This window comes from Ictidomys tridecemlineatus, chromosome 7, assembly GCF_052094955.1.
Source record: "Ictidomys tridecemlineatus isolate mIctTri1 chromosome 7, mIctTri1.hap1, whole genome shotgun sequence".
In the NCBI taxonomy this organism is placed as follows: Eukaryota; Metazoa; Chordata; class Mammalia; order Rodentia; family Sciuridae; genus Ictidomys; species Ictidomys tridecemlineatus.
Window position 1 is genome coordinate 6,998,213 of NC_135483.1, and position 17,156 is coordinate 7,015,368.

General features: G+C 40.0%; 1 protein-coding gene across 8 annotated transcripts in view; it reads right to left on the bottom strand.

Annotated features, from left to right (window-relative positions):
• Positions 1–17,156, bottom strand: part of Khdrbs3 (KH RNA binding domain containing, signal transduction associated 3) — a 180,920-nt gene that overhangs the window by 117,236 nt on the left and 46,528 nt on the right. For all 8 annotated transcript variants that reach the window (XR_002483555.3, XR_013423765.1, XM_078016664.1 and 5 more), the window contains exon 2: positions 13,894–14,012. Coding sequence is in view for 6 of the 8 variants with exons in the window: in XM_078016664.1 (XP_077872790.1) it covers positions 13,894–14,012 (119 nt within the window). In the remaining 2 variants the exon portion in view is untranslated. The remainder of the gene's footprint in view (positions 1–13,893; positions 14,013–17,156) is intronic.

Consider the following 17,156-nt stretch of genomic DNA (forward strand, 5'->3'; position numbering starts at 1 on the left):
ACAGACAGGAAGACACAGAGACACAGCCACAGGGACACAGTCACCTGATACCTGACAAAGATGCCCAAAATAGCCTTTTTAACAAATGGTGGTGGGAAATGGATATACTGATGAGAATGAAAATTGATTCCTCTCTCTCATCCTGAACAAAGTCAAGTCAAAATGGATCAAAACCTAGGAATTATACCAGAAACTATATAACTGCTAGAAGAACATGTAGGCTCAGCAAGCCAATATATTGGCAGAAGCAATGATTTAACAAGACTCCTAATGTGAAAGAAACAAAAACAGAAATCAACAAGTAGGACACCAGCAAATTTAAAATATATACATATATGTACATCAAAGGAAACAAAAATACAGAATAAGTGATCTTTGCTACCTGGTAGTCAGACAGGGGATTAATATCCAGAATATATGAAGAACTCAAAAAGCGCAACACCAAAACCAAAATAACTCAATAAATAAATGAGCAAAAGAATGAGAGACACTTCTCAAAAGAAGAAATACATATGGCTAACAAATATATTAAAAAAACATTGAACATCTCTGGCAATTGGGATATTGCAAATCAAAAACTACATTGAGATTTCATCTCATTCCAGTCAGAATGGCAATTATCAAAAATAAGAAATAATTACAAACGCTGGAGAGGATGTGGAGAAAAGGTATACTTATTATACATTGTTGGTGGAACACTGTGCAAATTAGTATAACCCCTATGGAAAGTATGGGAACTTATCAAAACCTGAGCATGGAACCACCATATGATCCATCTATCTCACCCCTTGGTACATATTCAAAAGATTTAAAATCCTTACACCACAGTCACAGAGCTGCCTCAATGTGTACAGCAGCACAATTCACAACAGCCAAGTTATAGAACCTTCCCAGATGCCTGTCAACAGATGAAAGATTTCAGAAAATTGTGGTATATATATACACAATGGTGTTTTATTCAGCTATAAAATGAATTATGGCATTTGGTGGTAATTGGATGGAACTGGAGAATATTATGCTAAGTGAAATAAGCCAATGCAAGAAGTCAAGGTTTGAATGGTTTCTCATATACAAGGAAGCTAGACCAAATTAGGGTGTAGAGGGGAGACACAGGGGATGGGGTGAATTTCATGAAAATTAGAGATGAGTAGAGCAGAGTATATGAATCAAGGGAGAGGGTTGAGTAAAGGAAGGAATGATAGGATTGTTGGGTCAGATTTGTTCTATGTACAAATATGCATATACCAGAATGAATTTCAACTTTATGTATATCTGTACTGCATTCACAGAAAAATTAAACTAAAGTAAACAGAAGAAGAAACAATGGAGTAGAGGAAAGAGAACAGGGGGAGAGAGGAGGAAAGGGTAAATACTGGGTACTGAATTGGAGCAAATTATATTCCATGCTTGATGAACAGAATGATGAACCTCAACATTATTTATAATTAGAATGCACTAATACAAATTGAAAAAAAAAAACCTATGCAATATTTCCTGACTTAAGGATTTCAACACAGTGTTCATGAAGAGAAATGTTAAAATGCATCCTACAATTAAAAATAAATTAAAGAAATATGTGTGAAAATATGTTTAAAAAGTCATCCAAAAACAACTGTAAAATAATGGAGTAATGTATTAGATAGTATTAAATTTCTCTATAGATGGTCTGAAGTCAGTTGATAAAAACAAAAGAGAGTGTATAAATTTTTTTTTAAAAAAAATGTTTCTAGTATTGTTCATTGAACCCAGGAATGCTTTACCAATGAGCCACATCCCCCACCCTTTTATTTTGAGACAGGGTCTTGCTAAGGTGCTGAGGCTGGCCTCAAATTTGTGATCTTCCAGCCTCAGCCTCCCAAGTCCCTGGGATTACAGGCATATGCCACCATGACTGGCTAAGAATTTAAAAATATACATATTGGTTACAGTATAAAGTATATATTGCAAACTAATTTAAGAACTAAGAACTTGTGAGAAAGGAAGGAGACCAGAGGGAAGCAGGTTCATCAGTGCATTCCACAGCCAGGCCAGGAGTAAATGTCCCCTTCACTAAGTTACAACTTCAAATGTTTCTGGGCCTTACATTAGTCTTCTCACCATACTGGCCTTGCTCCTTCAGTGTGACCCTGTGTATACAAGCACATCTGTCTGTCTGTCTGTCTTCCATCTAAAATCCTATACCCCTTCAATCACAAGTTAATAGAGCACCACCTCCAAGGCAAGAGACTCCCCACTTAACAGATGGGTGTAAAGACTCAGTTCCCAGTGAGAAGAGTGTTCTCAACGTATTTATGATTACACCTAGGATTCTTTCTCTAGAAATAACTCTCCTCACTTCCCTAAATTCTGCCTGCCTACCTCTCTTACTCTAATTCAATCTTTACCTTATATAACTTAGTAACTAACTCATGGTTTCCCGGGTGAGTTGATTAATTCTCTGGAAATAAACAGATACATATGATTCATTATTTTCCCTATATAATGGTTTCTCAGTAAAAGCTTGTGGAATTAAAATCATTTCCCCCAAATAGCACTATTCAATAAAGTTTCCATTTATTTTCTTTGCTGCAGAGATTACTGTATATATTAAAACTATACATACATACTATTATTTATTAAATATATTAATTTTCCCATCACAAATCACTAAGTTTTATCAGTGGCTGAAATTAAGAGTTCCTCCCTTGAGTGTAATTTTAGCATGCTGTGTGTTTCTAAGTGGTGAAGAGGCCAAGTAATATAGACATTATCAATTTTAAAAATCAATGAAGTGGACAAGCACCTTTTTCCCAAGAGAGATTATATGGGCAAAACAGGCAGACAGACACACACTCCAAGTAATACACAATCTTCTTTGTTTTCACCTCCATTTGCTCAAGGATGGATATGCCAGTGGAGGAAGAAGGAAGACAAAAAAATTGAAATTGTTAATCCAGAAAATCCCAGATGACAACAGTCTGAGGAAGAATATGGAGAATGAATTGGATGAGTTAAAACCAAAGGCAAAAAAATTTATATGTGAAAGAGGCTCCTACAATAGACTGGGTGAGGGATCAAAGTGTTCTGGCAATGTGACAAGGGACGCACAGAGCCTGGAGTCCATGTAGGAAGCCCATGCATGTTCTCTGAAGGACAGCAGGGAGCAGCAAGGAGGCAAAACCCTGATGTCCTTGTTTCTGGACAGACACTCGAGTATACTGTGCTGCTCGTCACTTACTGAGGGAAGAAGCACAGGAAAGGATCTCGATGGGCCTAGAAGAGCAGGCGAGAAGTTCAGACACATCCACTCTGCGATGCCTGTGGGCATCCAGACAGAGGTGTCCAGTAGTAGTGTGTGCAGTGGGAAAGGAGACACACACAGTAGGTCCACAGAAGAGCTGAACACCACATTAAGTCAGGCTAGACCTAAACCAACCAGACTTCTGTCCACTCTGCCACCAAGCTGCTGGAGTGCCCTTTACAGGCTGTGGCCCTTGCTTTACATTATTATTTGTTCTGACCAAAGTTCAGTCTAGTCCATGGTATGAATTTCTCTCGTTTTCTTCCAAAAGACTGAGAGGTGTTTTGATACACTTTCTGTTGCTACACCAGCATAACCCGAGCAGGGGTGATTTATAGAGAATGCATGTTGACTGGCTCGTGGTTCTGGAGGTGGGGAAGTCCAAAGTGTAGCATCGGCGTATGTTCGGCATCTGGAGGCAGGCTTCTGCTGGCTGCAGCACGACATGGTACAGAAGTACTTGACATGCGGGACACAATCGGAGCACCCGCTCAGGTCCTGCCTCCTCTTCTCAGGAAGCCCTATGCCACCCGACCTCATCTAATCCAGACCGACTCCCCAGGCCCCAACTCCCATCACCATTAACATGGACTTGGGGGTACACATTCATACCATGACAAGAAGGATTAAGTTCTGTCCATACTTCCTATCTCCAATGCCAGCACAGATATGTAAATTTCAGTAAATCTAAACTCAGGTGGTATTTATGAGGTCAAGAGCCAAAATAAATGTACAGCAACACTTAAAGGTATTTAAGCCAGTAATGTGGGCTTAACAACATACTCTGAGGCAAATTCTCTACTCTTCCCCAACAAGTAAACAAAACATATCTACAGTTTATATACAACAATATTTACCAAAGAAGTTAGTAATTCCTAAAATTAGTTCGTTGTAATCATCTATGGAGAATTTGTGGGTTTTTGAATATAAGAAGTCTCTATGGGACATATAGGAAGATTGTATATCGGCAAATTTTGTAATTTCTCATTTAGTTCAGAAAAATTATTGCAATAATAATAATAAATCTCCAAAAGAATGTGAGTAGATTCTTTCAGGAGTGCCTTGTTAAATGGCTCTTTGGGGATTCCGCTTTACAAATCTGAGTTCTGAAGGTGATTTCTGATGGGGAAAACTCAAAAGTATAAAGTAATATTTGAAATACTACCAAAATATTTCTCAAATGAGATCCAATTTATGGAAAACAACTTTCTCATTATTATGATAGGCATCATATGTACAAGAACCTAGGAGCTGAAAGACTTCTGAGAAGGAAACAAATCAATTTCTGAAGATGCCTCCTCCCATAGCGACTGACATTACCCCCGCCCCAGTTCCTGCTACCCGCTGTAGGCTGTCAAAATAAGTGGAGAGCTAAAGTGGAAGGGGCCATGCATTTTAAAACAGCCTCCATTGTGGGCCAAGAGTGTCCCTGAATTCCTCTAACCCAGGATGGCCTTCCTACTTCACCCCAGGATGCCTAGATTTAGTGAACATGAGGAAAGACACTCCAAATGACTCCATGTGACTGACAAAAATACATTTAAGTATCTTAGGTAATTGCTTTTTGAATTGGGCTTCCCTGACACCACCAAGTTTCCAGGCCCCTAACGGCCAGCTGCTGCGGTTTGAATGTGTGCCTGGCACTGTGGTGTTGGTAAGAGGTGGGGCCCCATAGAGCAAGTGCCAGAGTGTGGTAGTGCCATTTCACAGGGCCGGAGGGAGTGAAGTCAGTGTCCCCTTCTACCTCTGCCAGGAAAATGCAACAGCAGCAGAGTCCTCCCCAGACGCCAGAAGCTGGCTCCTGGACCTTGGGCCTCCCAGCTTCTAGGACTCAAAGAAACAGATTACTGCTCTTTATATCTAAAACAATTCCACCAAAGTGCACATCTGAAGAAAGGAAACGGTGTCTGCCTGCACACACCCACTGCAGCATTGTCCACAGCAACCGAGATATGCAAACAATCAAAACGCCCCTCACCCACCAAAAAAGTTTCAAAAACGTGATATCTGTGCAGAATGAAATACTACACAGCATTAAAGAAGCAGGAAATCCAGCTGCCTGTGACAACATGAATGAGACTGGAGGATATCATTGTAATGAAACACATGGGTATGCAATGCGGACAAATTTGACTCACAACTTGAGTACCATGGTTCTTACAGAGCCTGGCTGGAGTCGGGGGGAGGTAGACAAGGAAGAGAGATGCTGACCAAAAACGGAAAAGCTTTGGTTAGACAGGGGCAATAAGCTTTTGTGATTTATTCCACAGAATGTATCACAGCTAATAATGTGTATTTCAAATTAGCTAAATGGAAGGATTTTAAATGTTCTTACCATAAATAAATGTAAATATTTGAGGTGATGCACTGTTAAGTGGCCTGATTTAATCACTCAGTGTCTGCTATGTCATGCTGTGACCCCACATGGGGGCCTGGGGTACAGCTCAGCAGTAGAGCCACTCTTGTCATGTGTCCCCACATAAACAAATTAGCAAATGAACACTTAAAATAATGATCATTTGCACACAAATCCTTGGGAAAAAAATTTATGAAATCAAGCAGTAGCTATAAAAAAGGCATTTTAACACACCTATATGTCCATGAAATATCTATTATCATAGAGACCCTTTAAGCTCATGATTTCCATGGAATAGGTTTCCACCAAGTAGCAAATTTACGGATTTTAAATTGTCTGTAACATGCTAGAAAAGAAAAAAAAATGCAAGACATCTATTTAAAAAAAAAAAAAAAAAAAGCAATCCTGACACTCCAGGAGCAAATGGGTTCCAAAAGCACTTCTCGTAATCCTTAGCCCAAAAGCCTCTGTGATGACAGCCAACACACCACATTTCAGCACTCACACCGCAGGAAAACTTGATGCAGGGAACCAGGCTAGTCAAGACAAAGCTGCTACACACAGAGGATGCCAGGATACTCAGAAGTTATAAGAACTACCACCAAATCATCAAGAAATGTAATAAACTATATCAAACCTACAACTCTTAACTCAGAATTCTACACTAAACCTTGAAAACCATAACCACACTACAACATCTCAAATTACACATTCAAATAGCTTCTGCCCCCAAAATGAAAATCTTTTTTTAATTCTAAATTTGTACTAATTAACTGTTTAGAAACTGAAGTGCAGAAACATGTAAAGTAGAAAATCCTGCATAAAATAAATCTCCAGAAGATAACTACTCTTAGAGTCTGAAAGGTTTTTCCAGAAATTTTTCTGTGTTTTATGCCTTCTGATATGGTTTAGATAATAAGTTAATGTGTTAAAGACTTAGTCTACAAAGCAGCAATTTCTATAGATGGGCTCTTGGGAAATGCGTGGGTCGGGGGCTCTAATCTCCAGTGGATTAATCTACTGAGTGGATTAATAATGTGCCTGCAATCCTGGGAGGAGGTAGAAACTGTAGTGGATGGGGCATGGCTTCAGGAAGTAGGTCACTGGGGACACTGGACTCTTTCCTCCCCTGGTTCCTTCCTCCCCTCTCCCCAGCCTGCCCCTTCCTGGCTGCCAGGAGCTGAGCAGCTTTCCTCTGCCACCTTCTTCTTGTGATGCTCTCCCTCACCTCAGGCCCACAGCAATGGAGCCAGCCTGCTATGGACTAGAACATCTGTAACCAGAAACAAACATCAATCCTTCCTCCTCCAAGTTGTTTGTGGTAGGCATTTTGGTCACAACAATGAAAGCTGACTAACACGCCTTCCTTTTTCTTTTTTTCCACTTGATAACATAAAATAATACCACCCATTTATCCTCAGTTTCTCTTGCTGAGAGTTCAGTTGCCCATAATCAATCCTGAACCAAAACAGTAACAGAAAAAGTCCAGAAATAAACAATTAGTAAGTCTTAAGTAACTTTTATCACGGTATATTGTATAATTATTCTATTCCACTAGTTATTACAATTATTCTCTGTACTTAATTTGTAAATTAAACTTTATCACAGGTATCTATGAATATGTGTACACACACACACACACACACACACACACGCGCGCGCGCACGCGCGTGGAAAAACATCTTTCTAATGGTGCGCTTTCTACGAAGTTCGGCACTACATGTATTTTTAGGCATCTCCAGAACATCCTGGAACACTTGCTCCAAGCACAAGGCGGCCACTTTGTACATGTCCTTACAGAGCATCATACACAGACACAGCCCGTGACATTTAACGTCACACCTCAGCTTCTACAATGGTCAATATGTCACTTGGGTGCCACTGCTTCTCCTGAAACGGTTCAACTACTGACCTGGAGAACCCACACATCCTCCAAGAGATGTACCACTCTCCACTCTAACCTTGCACCTCCATCGACAGACCCCCTCATACTCTCTTAACACTTTTACGTGTGGCATTTATTAAAACCTGATATTTTACTGAAACTCCTCTGTTTAGCCAAAGGAAATGGTTTTAATGTCTCCAATAGCTCTGGCACACATGCGGTGCTCCTCTGTTGTGAGGAATTCCTCAGCCTCTCCCGTCTTCCTCCTGCCATGACACCCAGCTGGCCTCTTCAGAGACGGCCTCCTCCGAGCAGCACTCTTCCAGAAGGTCAAAACCATCTTCCTCCCTGACCTTCCAGAACACTCTATAATGACTGTTCGCATCCCCCACAAAACTGCGAGTTTCTTGAGACCAAAGACTGAATCTTAATCACACTGGTTTGTCTACGATGACGCCTGGCCAAGCAAGATCCTCAACACCACCAGGTATGTGCTTGGACAGACAGACACACGGATGAATGAAGAGAAAATGAAGCACAAACAAAAACCTGACCGCAGTGCCCCTGAGTTCCTCACAGAGACCTGCACCCAAGGTTGACATGGCATCTACGGGACTCTGTTTCATCTAGGCACTGCTCAGCACAGAGATCAGGGTTTATTATCAGGAAAACTACGAGAAACAATTCCCACGGTTTAGAAACTGGAAAAAATAAAAAGACGCCAGAACAGAGTGCCGTGTGCTCACTTTTGAGTTTCACGCCTTATGTTTCAGATACATAAGAGAGCAAATGCACTCTAAGCTTTGAGCACTGAACAATCCATATGTTAACACTATCCTACGGATGGTTCCTTAAAAGAAATTGTTCCCCAGGAGTGGTGGCATATGCCTGTAATCCCAGCCAGCGGCTCCGGAGGCTGAGGCAGGAGGACTGCAAATTGAAAATCTGCCTCAACAACTTAGTGAGATCCTGTCTCAAAATTTAAAAAATAATAAAAAAAGCAGGGTCTGGGGATGTGGCTCAGTAGGTAAGTGCCCCTGAGTTCAATCCCTGGTACCAAAAAAAAAAAAAAGAGAGAGAGAGAGAGAAATTATTTAATGAATGAAAATCATTATTTAGTGGAATATTACAAGTAGCAGTTCTCTCCTCCCTGGCAGCTGAAAGCATCTGGCCAGCATGGACACCACAGCAAGCTGCATTCCATGAGCCACTGCAGAGGCCGGTGCAGCCTCCACTAGGCCAGCCTGGGAACTAACACAGCAGGAATGCTTCCCCAGGAACTGAGAGCCAGGGAGCTTTCACACAAAGCAGGCTCGAAACGTGCATGTCTTATGCTCCTTCACCAAACTGTCCTTCTTCAGTATTCTGAGAGCAGTGGCTCCGAAGCAACCTGCCCCAGATACCGCCAGTGCTCACAGGGCCTCTGAGATTCCAAACACAGACATGATGATGTGTCGTCCTCTACGACATCAAGGTCAGCACTGGAAAACTGCATTTTTTATTTCACACACTGTATTCATCTACTTTATTTCATATAGTAGCTTAAATACAACAAAGTATTAATTTCAGATTAATCATCATCTAGTAAAATAACCCAATTTAAGAGGGGCTCTATCTGAAGATGTTTCTACCTACTGCACAATGAATATACAGAACCTACTGAGCATAAAGAATCAATTTGCAAAAGTTCCCATGGGCCATACTTTGTTTAATAATGAATCTATAAAATGTTCATCACTAGTTTTCTGTTTACAAAAAAGTACATGCTCAGTTCTGTAGGGGAGAGTGATGACTCACCCTAACCTAGAAGTGTCCACCATAAACTCTTAGGCTCCAAACACAATATTAAAGCCAACAACCGGAAGCCTGGAGTGGTCAGAAATAAGGCAGATTCTGAGACTCAAGACTGAAAACAAACATCCTAGGACAAACTAATTTTTGAGCTTTTTGAAAAAGACTGAGTAGCAGGGTTCAAAGCAACCATAATGTTAAAATTTGAGGAAGAAATTCTAGAAAAGAAACAGAGTTGAGGATTCCCAAATTTGGTGCAGAAAATTTATTAAAATCTCCAGCTGACCCCAGAATTATGTATGTCAAAAATTAAATGCAAAAGTCAGACTAAGGAAAGATTTGAATTCCTACCAAAAAACGAAGTCGAAAGACAGCTTAACAAAGTTAAGTACATGTTAAAACAAAGATACCTACATCCTTCAGAGAAATAAAACAAAATCCAGGGTTCCTACAGTATACATTCATAAAATCCAGTAACGCAATCCAAAATGAGTAGAATGTGAAGAAAAAGAACGGAAAGGCTCCCTGTCAAGGCAAGAGAACGTCAATGCCTCATAAAACCAACACGGCCTGGACTTCAGAACTGAAGGGCAGATATTTAAGCACCTATTTTAACTGTACTCAGTAAAATAAAGGCAAACTTGCAATAAATGAAAAAACAAAATTTCAAACAGAAGGAAAATGTCTCCCTCACTTCTCATACCCCCCCAATAAAATATCAATACTGAAATAGAAAATTATGAAACAATAATTATGACACATGACATAAAAAACTTAACTGATAGAATTAATAACAAAATGAACATAACTTATGAAAAAAAAACAAGCTTAAGATCTAGCAGTAGGAAGTGGGCACATGCCTATAATCCCAGTCGCTTGGGGGCCTTAAGGCACAAGGATCTCAAGTTCAAGGCCCACCTAGCAAACCTAGTGAGACTCTGTCTCAATGTAAAATTTGTAACAATGCTACTGGAGGTAACAGAGCTCTCCCCCAGCGTGTGGGAGGGCCTGGGTTCACTACAGTACAGCAAAACTGAATAAATAAAAGATGAGCAGCAGAGCAGCAATAGAAATCATCCAATCTGAAGAACTAAAATATAAAAATAAAAAACAAAATCAATAAAGAAACAGAGGCACAGAAACCCAAGTGTTCTCATCAAAAGTTCAAATATGTGTATAATTAAAGTTTTCTAGACAGAAGGAGAGAAAAAGGGTCAGAAGACATATTTGAAGAAACAACAGCTGAAATCTTGTGAAGATCTGAGAGATCCATTAAAAAAATAAAATTTGCACAAAAATTGAAAGAGAAAATCTGACTAGTGTTCTATCAATCAAAAAACACTGAATACATCATCAAATTGCAGATGGCTTCACTGGTGAAATCTATCAAATGGTTTGAGGGCAAAAACAACAATATGACATACATTGTCTGAAAAAAAAAGGAAAAGAACACTTCTTCCCTCAGTTTATGTAACCAACCTAACACTAATATCACGGCTGTCACAGAAGGCCTTAGGCCCATGCCAGGCAGAACTCAGACACCAGGGATCATCACCACGTGAGGACAACATGCTGCTGCTGAGCAGTGTCCAAGGAGAGGCACAAAGGCCACCCAGAAGATCATGACCAAGACTCCCTCAGTAAAAGGAAGCTACACCTGTGTGTGTGCCTTTGACAGCGCAGAAAAACAGTCAGGAAACCTCACCATTCAGTCAGACAAAAGGCTCAGAGACGAACAGCAGGGGACTTCCACCCAATGACTGGCAGTGGAAAGCATGCAGCTGGTGTCAATCTGATGACAAAATACTAGGAGCCCCAATGAGGAAGCAAAAGGGCAAAGGGAGAAGAGGGAGGAAGGAGCAGGGAAGAGACATTTTTAAAAAAATAATACTATGAGCCCTCCTCCTCCACTGGGAATGAGGGAAGGGCTCCTTTCTCACCATGTACTCAGCGCCTCACTGGAGATACCAGCCAATACATTGCTGTCAGCAAAATAAATATAAAGGCATAAAAACTGTGATGGAAGAATTAAACTTATAAAGCAGATGATATGATTACGTACACAGAAACCATAAGAAGTCTACAAAAATCTAAAAAGACTAATGATTTCACAAAGCAGCTCATATTGACAATGTGCTAAATTTTATATTAGAAACAAACACTTGGAAAATGAAAGTTTAAAAATATTCATTATTCAATAGTGTCAAAATATAAAATAACTAGGTTAAGTTTAACATAACATGTAAGACCCACACCCTACAAGAACCCATATCCTACAAGTACCCATACTCTACAATGCTGTCAGTAGAAAATAAAGAATATCTAAATAAATAAAGACATATGCCATATTCAGGAAAATGCTCAACAGACTCATTGCAACTGCAATCATAATCCCAGTAAGTCATTTTGTTGAAATTAACAAATGAATTCTTAACTTTGTTTTGAACTATAAAGGACCTACAGTAGCTAAGCAATCATGAAAAAGGAGGACACAATTGGAGGAGCACTATATTATCTAACTTTCAGGCCTCACTATACAAAGCTACAGAAAACAAGACACAGTGGTACTTGTATAAGGGTCCATGAATAGATCAATGAATCAGAATAAAAAGCTCAGAAATACACCTCCATTTACTCAGCCATCTGATTGCCATCAAAGGTGCTAAAAAATTAGAGGCGAGACAACACCTTTCAATAAGTAGTTCTGAGAAAAATAGATGCTCACGTGGGAAAAAATGAACCTGAGCCAGAAGCAGCAGTACACACCTATAATCCCAGTGACTCCAGAGGCTGAAGCAGGAGGATTGCAAGTTCAAAGCCAGCCTCAGCAACTTAGCAAGACCCTGTCTCAAAACTAAAACTAAAATAAAAAGGGCTGAGGATGTGGCGGCTCAGTGGTTAAGCACTCATGGCGTCAATCTCTGGTACCAAAAAAAAAAAAACCTGACCTTTGTCTTAATACATTTTCTGTTGATATAATAAAATAACTGAAACTGGGTAATTCATTAAAAAAAAACAGAAGTTTTTCTTTTGGCTAATAGTTCTGGAGACTGGAAAGTCAAAGAGTATGGTATCAGCATCTGCTTGGAATTCAGTGAGGGCCTTCTTGCTGCCTCATAACATGGAGCAAGACATTTTGGATGTCACTTATTATACAGTTACTCAATGCCATCAAGGTGCCCTACCCTCATACACTAATCTAACCCTGACTACCTCCCAAAGACCTTATCTCCAAACACCATTAATTTATGAATGGAGTGATTAAATTCCCAGCCCATGAATTTTTGGAAGATGCATTCAAACCACAGCAAAACTCTATGTCATATCATATACAAAAATTCATCTGAAATGCATCACAAAACAGTAAGAGCTAAAAGATAAAAAGCTTTCAGAGAAAACACAGAATATATTCATAACTTCCCAAGAACTCTAATATTTCCATAAGGTTTGCAAAGATTTTTCAGTGCACAGAAGGCAATAACCATAAAAGAAAATACTGATGAATCTGGCCCAATCAAAATTGAGAATGTGGGCTTATCACAAAGCCATCAAAGAAACAATACACAAGCCATAGACTGAGGCAAATATGTGCAAAGAGCATATCTAACAAAAGACTTCTCTCTATGTTATGTACAAAACTCCTGCCAAACAGTGATAAAGACACACAACTCATTTACAAACAGGTAAAAGGTATAAACCTCACAAAAGAAGATATGTGAAAGGTCAATTAGTATATGAAAAATCGCACAAAATTATGAGTTGCAAGTTGACATTAAGAAAGGATACTGACATATCATAAAAATAACTAAAATAAATTTTAAAACAACAGCACCAAATATTGATAATATAGGGCAATCACAACTTGCATGCTTTATTTGTAGACATGTGACAAGTTATGGCCACTTAAGGAGGAGAAAAAAAAAGCATGTGTCTTTCAAAAATAAATACACAGAAGTGATGACACCGGTACTTTACCCAGAAGTGAGAAAATGTGTCTCAAAATTATTTATATAGAAATGCCCACAGCAATTCAACTTTTAACAATCCAAAGTGAAAACTATCTAGGCAAACAGACAAGATAAAACTGTGGTAATATTCAGCAACATCAAAAAAAAATAAATTACTGACAAGTGCAACAGCATGCACCAATCATGTATAGAAAAAGACAAAACAGAAGAAATTAAAATAACAGTAGAATACATGACATTTTGAACATATATGCACTAAGCCTTGTTCTAAGCATTTAACAGGGATGATCATTTTAAGTTCTCACTGTCCAACTTCATATTGCCAATGAGAAAACAAGTCTGACCTCACACTGCCCACGCTGACAGCAGGACTCATAGGTAATTTCCTTGGGGGCTCTACAACTCACACAAAAGTCAAACAGAAAGGAGAGAACCACTAAACCCGCTAAGTTTGCTGTTACACTACTTATTAACTTAAAAACAAGTTTCTAATTATATATACATGGGGGATGTTGAGAGAAACATCTCTAGAAAACACCCAACAGCATACAAACCAACCAGCCACTCCCCGGGTTGAGTCAATGCATCTGCAGCGTAGACCTCAGGGTCTTACCTTAGGAAACTGTTTTACAGGAATCAACACCTTCTGTCCCAGCTTCATGTTCTTATTAATCACCACGTCAATGTACTTTTCTTCATCCTTGCCTTCTCCTTTTTGAAACTTTTCTATTTCTGTAGAGGCAAAAAGATAACCATGAAGCACATGACCCAGAATGGCAGAGGACAGAATTTATGGTTCGATACTGTGACATGAAATCAAGTGCAAAAATGTAGGCTCTTAGATCCCCATGATTTTTCAAGTAATGACACATTGCCTATGTTATCAATGAATCCTCACAAATAGAAGACATTCATATACAGAGGTTCTACAAAGTCAATCCCACTGCCCGTGCTAATAGAGGGGAACAGCAGGATAGATAACAAATACAAAACGGTAAAGACACACTGGGGCCTTCTGGAATTCAGAGAGAAGCTGATCAAACAAGGAAAAGGCAGAGGTGATCTCAAGTCAGCACTACAAACTGGCTTTCCCATTTCTGAAGCATGGGCCTTCAAGGGCTGACTCTGTGATGGCACTGAAGGCCCAGCCTTACCTCCTCACAGGGCAAGCGACTGCAGGCAGTGTTCTATGGGACACTCTGAAGACTGCACCTCCATGCTCTTCCAACACTCATCTCAGTAAATCTCACTTTTTCTGAGCAAATGAGTTTTTCCTCAGTGGAGCAGCAAGAATGTAAGAGTGGCTCTTTCTTTCCCAGGTTGAGGCTCACAAAGCACATCACGTTCAACTCTACGCTGCCCTTATGTAAGAGAGAACATCATACCTCTCCCACCAGAACAGACTTCTCAGTGGGATCTTTCTTCCTTCAACAAACATCAACTACCAATGACTTTCTATGTGCAAGTTTCAGAGCCTAAAATATATCAGTACACTCGTCATTCACCTCCCGGCCTGGAGCAGGTGGTTGTGCAAGAGGCACCCATCAGATGCTCCGGCGACTGCTGAAATGAGGGTATGGACTGCCACCTCCAAGCTACAACTGCAAAACACCAGGTGCAAAGAAGGGCCATGGCCTGCTGGAGAAGAACCCAAGGGTGGCCGCCATCAACTGAACAAAGTGGTTCTTAAATTGATCCATTTTGCTTATTAAGCTAGAAGCAGTTCAAAAATCCACACATATCATCCCTGGACCAGGTACCTCAGACTCATGACATTATTCCATCCTCAGGACAAGAGGTTCAGAGAGGTGACTTGACCAAGGCAGCCAGGAGAGGTGGCACACACCTGTAATCCCAGCAGCTCAGGAGGCTGAGGCAGGAGGGTTGTGAGTTCAAAGCCAGCCTTAGCAACTTAGGGAGGCCCTAAACAACTCAATGAGACCCTGTCTCCAAAATAAAATATAAACAAAGTCTGGAGATGTGGCTCCATGGTTAAGTGCCACTGGGTGACTGAAGCAAAGGCAGAACTTACACCTCAGTTCTGTCTGACGCAGAACACAGTGTGTCACCATAGTCTCCCGCACTGCTTTTTAGTGAAACAAACATAAGATTGCCATGGGCAGCCTGGGAGAAGTGGAGGACCCGTTAAAAGCTGGAGGCTCCAGATTTGGGACTTCCATCACCACTAAGAAGCCAAAGCACCTCATAAAACCACTAGGGGAAGGTCGCTACACCCACTGTTGTACCTAGTTGTTGTCTATGATTAAAAAAAAAAAAATTGTTATGATTCAAAAGACATAAACATTTCGGGATCCCAGTCCTAGAATGATTCTATAACAGGACACCTCCTAGGACTCGGGTTCTTAACGTGTAAAACCAGAGTATCTAGGACTTGCTTCTAAAATGCTAGGATCTTTTGTGAATCGGGGAAGCTCAAAGAGACTCTCTGCTTGACAAACTGCAGCCACAGTCACCCAGCAGTCCTCCTGAGTTCTGTGGGTCCTCACAGCACACACCAACCTGAGGCAGTGGAGGGTGCCTGAGGAAGGGGAGGAGGAAAGGGTCGGAAGAAAGGGAAGCCTGCCCAGCAAGGCCACAGCCACCTAATGGGCAGCTCCTGTTTTCTTGACCCTCACTGTGCGTTCGCTGCAGAAAGCACAGCAACAACACGCGCAGAAACAGAAAAGCACACTTAACATACTGACGTTTCCTTCTATGAGAGCACATACCTGCACGTGGTAAGGATCTGAAGCACTATGACGGGAAGTGCTCCTTGTGTTTCAGCCCGTCACCCATACCCACACTCAGGGAATGTATGCACACAGTCACAGATCCAGGCACACACAGGTTGATCCACATACATGATCTCACGAGTGTCTATAAACAAATTCCCAGAGTCTGAAAACTATAGAACTAATGGTATAAATGAGCCAAATTTGTCTTTTTGTTTTTCTCAATAAAGAGCAATAAGTCACACATCAGTTGCTTTAGTAATTATGATAATTCATGACTTCAGCTTTAATTAGTAAAAGAAAGTAAATCCCATCTTTCCTTATCTACTTATTCAATCCTTGGAAATACTTTGGGCACAGCTAAAAGAGTCAATGAAATTAGGAACACCAAAACTACTTCTTCAGGGGAAAAAAAAGATTAATGTGTGTGGACTTCCATCAAAATAGTTTTAACTGCCTACTTTCTTTTCAAATGACAAAGAAATTTTAAAAAATCTAGAAGTCACAATAGATGCTCAATTTAACATTTAATTCCTTAAAATCAGAATTTAAAATACTCCTTTTATACATTAGTGACATTTAACATTTGAAGTAATAAATAGTCACACAGGCAAGTTGTAAAAATTAGAAAAATTATATATTCTACCTTACATTAATGTTTGAGCATACCTATGATTTTAAAGAGGAAAATAAAAGAATATCTAAAACAAATACCTTTTGTCTCTTTATACACACATAGTTATTTTACAAATCACTGTTTTGGCTTAAATAAGCTTTGAATTAATCTGGGGATTAATATTCATTACTTAAGATTTATTTTTTAAAAATGATTTGAGCCTGAGGGTGTGATTTACTGTTCCTAAGGCACCACAAGGCCATGAACCCACGCCCTGCACGGCAGTCAACCAGCCCTGGTCTGAATTAAGGCTGCTCTACTTTCCTCAGGCCTTGGGCCTTTCAGTTATGGAAGCCAAAACTGATCAAAGGTTATTTTAGGGCTGGGCTTGTAGCTCAGTGGCAGAGCACCTGCTTTGACTGGGTCAATCCTCAGTACCACATAAAAGTAAATAAACAAGAAAAAGACATTGTGTCCACCTATAACTAAAAAAAATTTCTTAAAGATTAAAAAAACTTGGTTTATAGA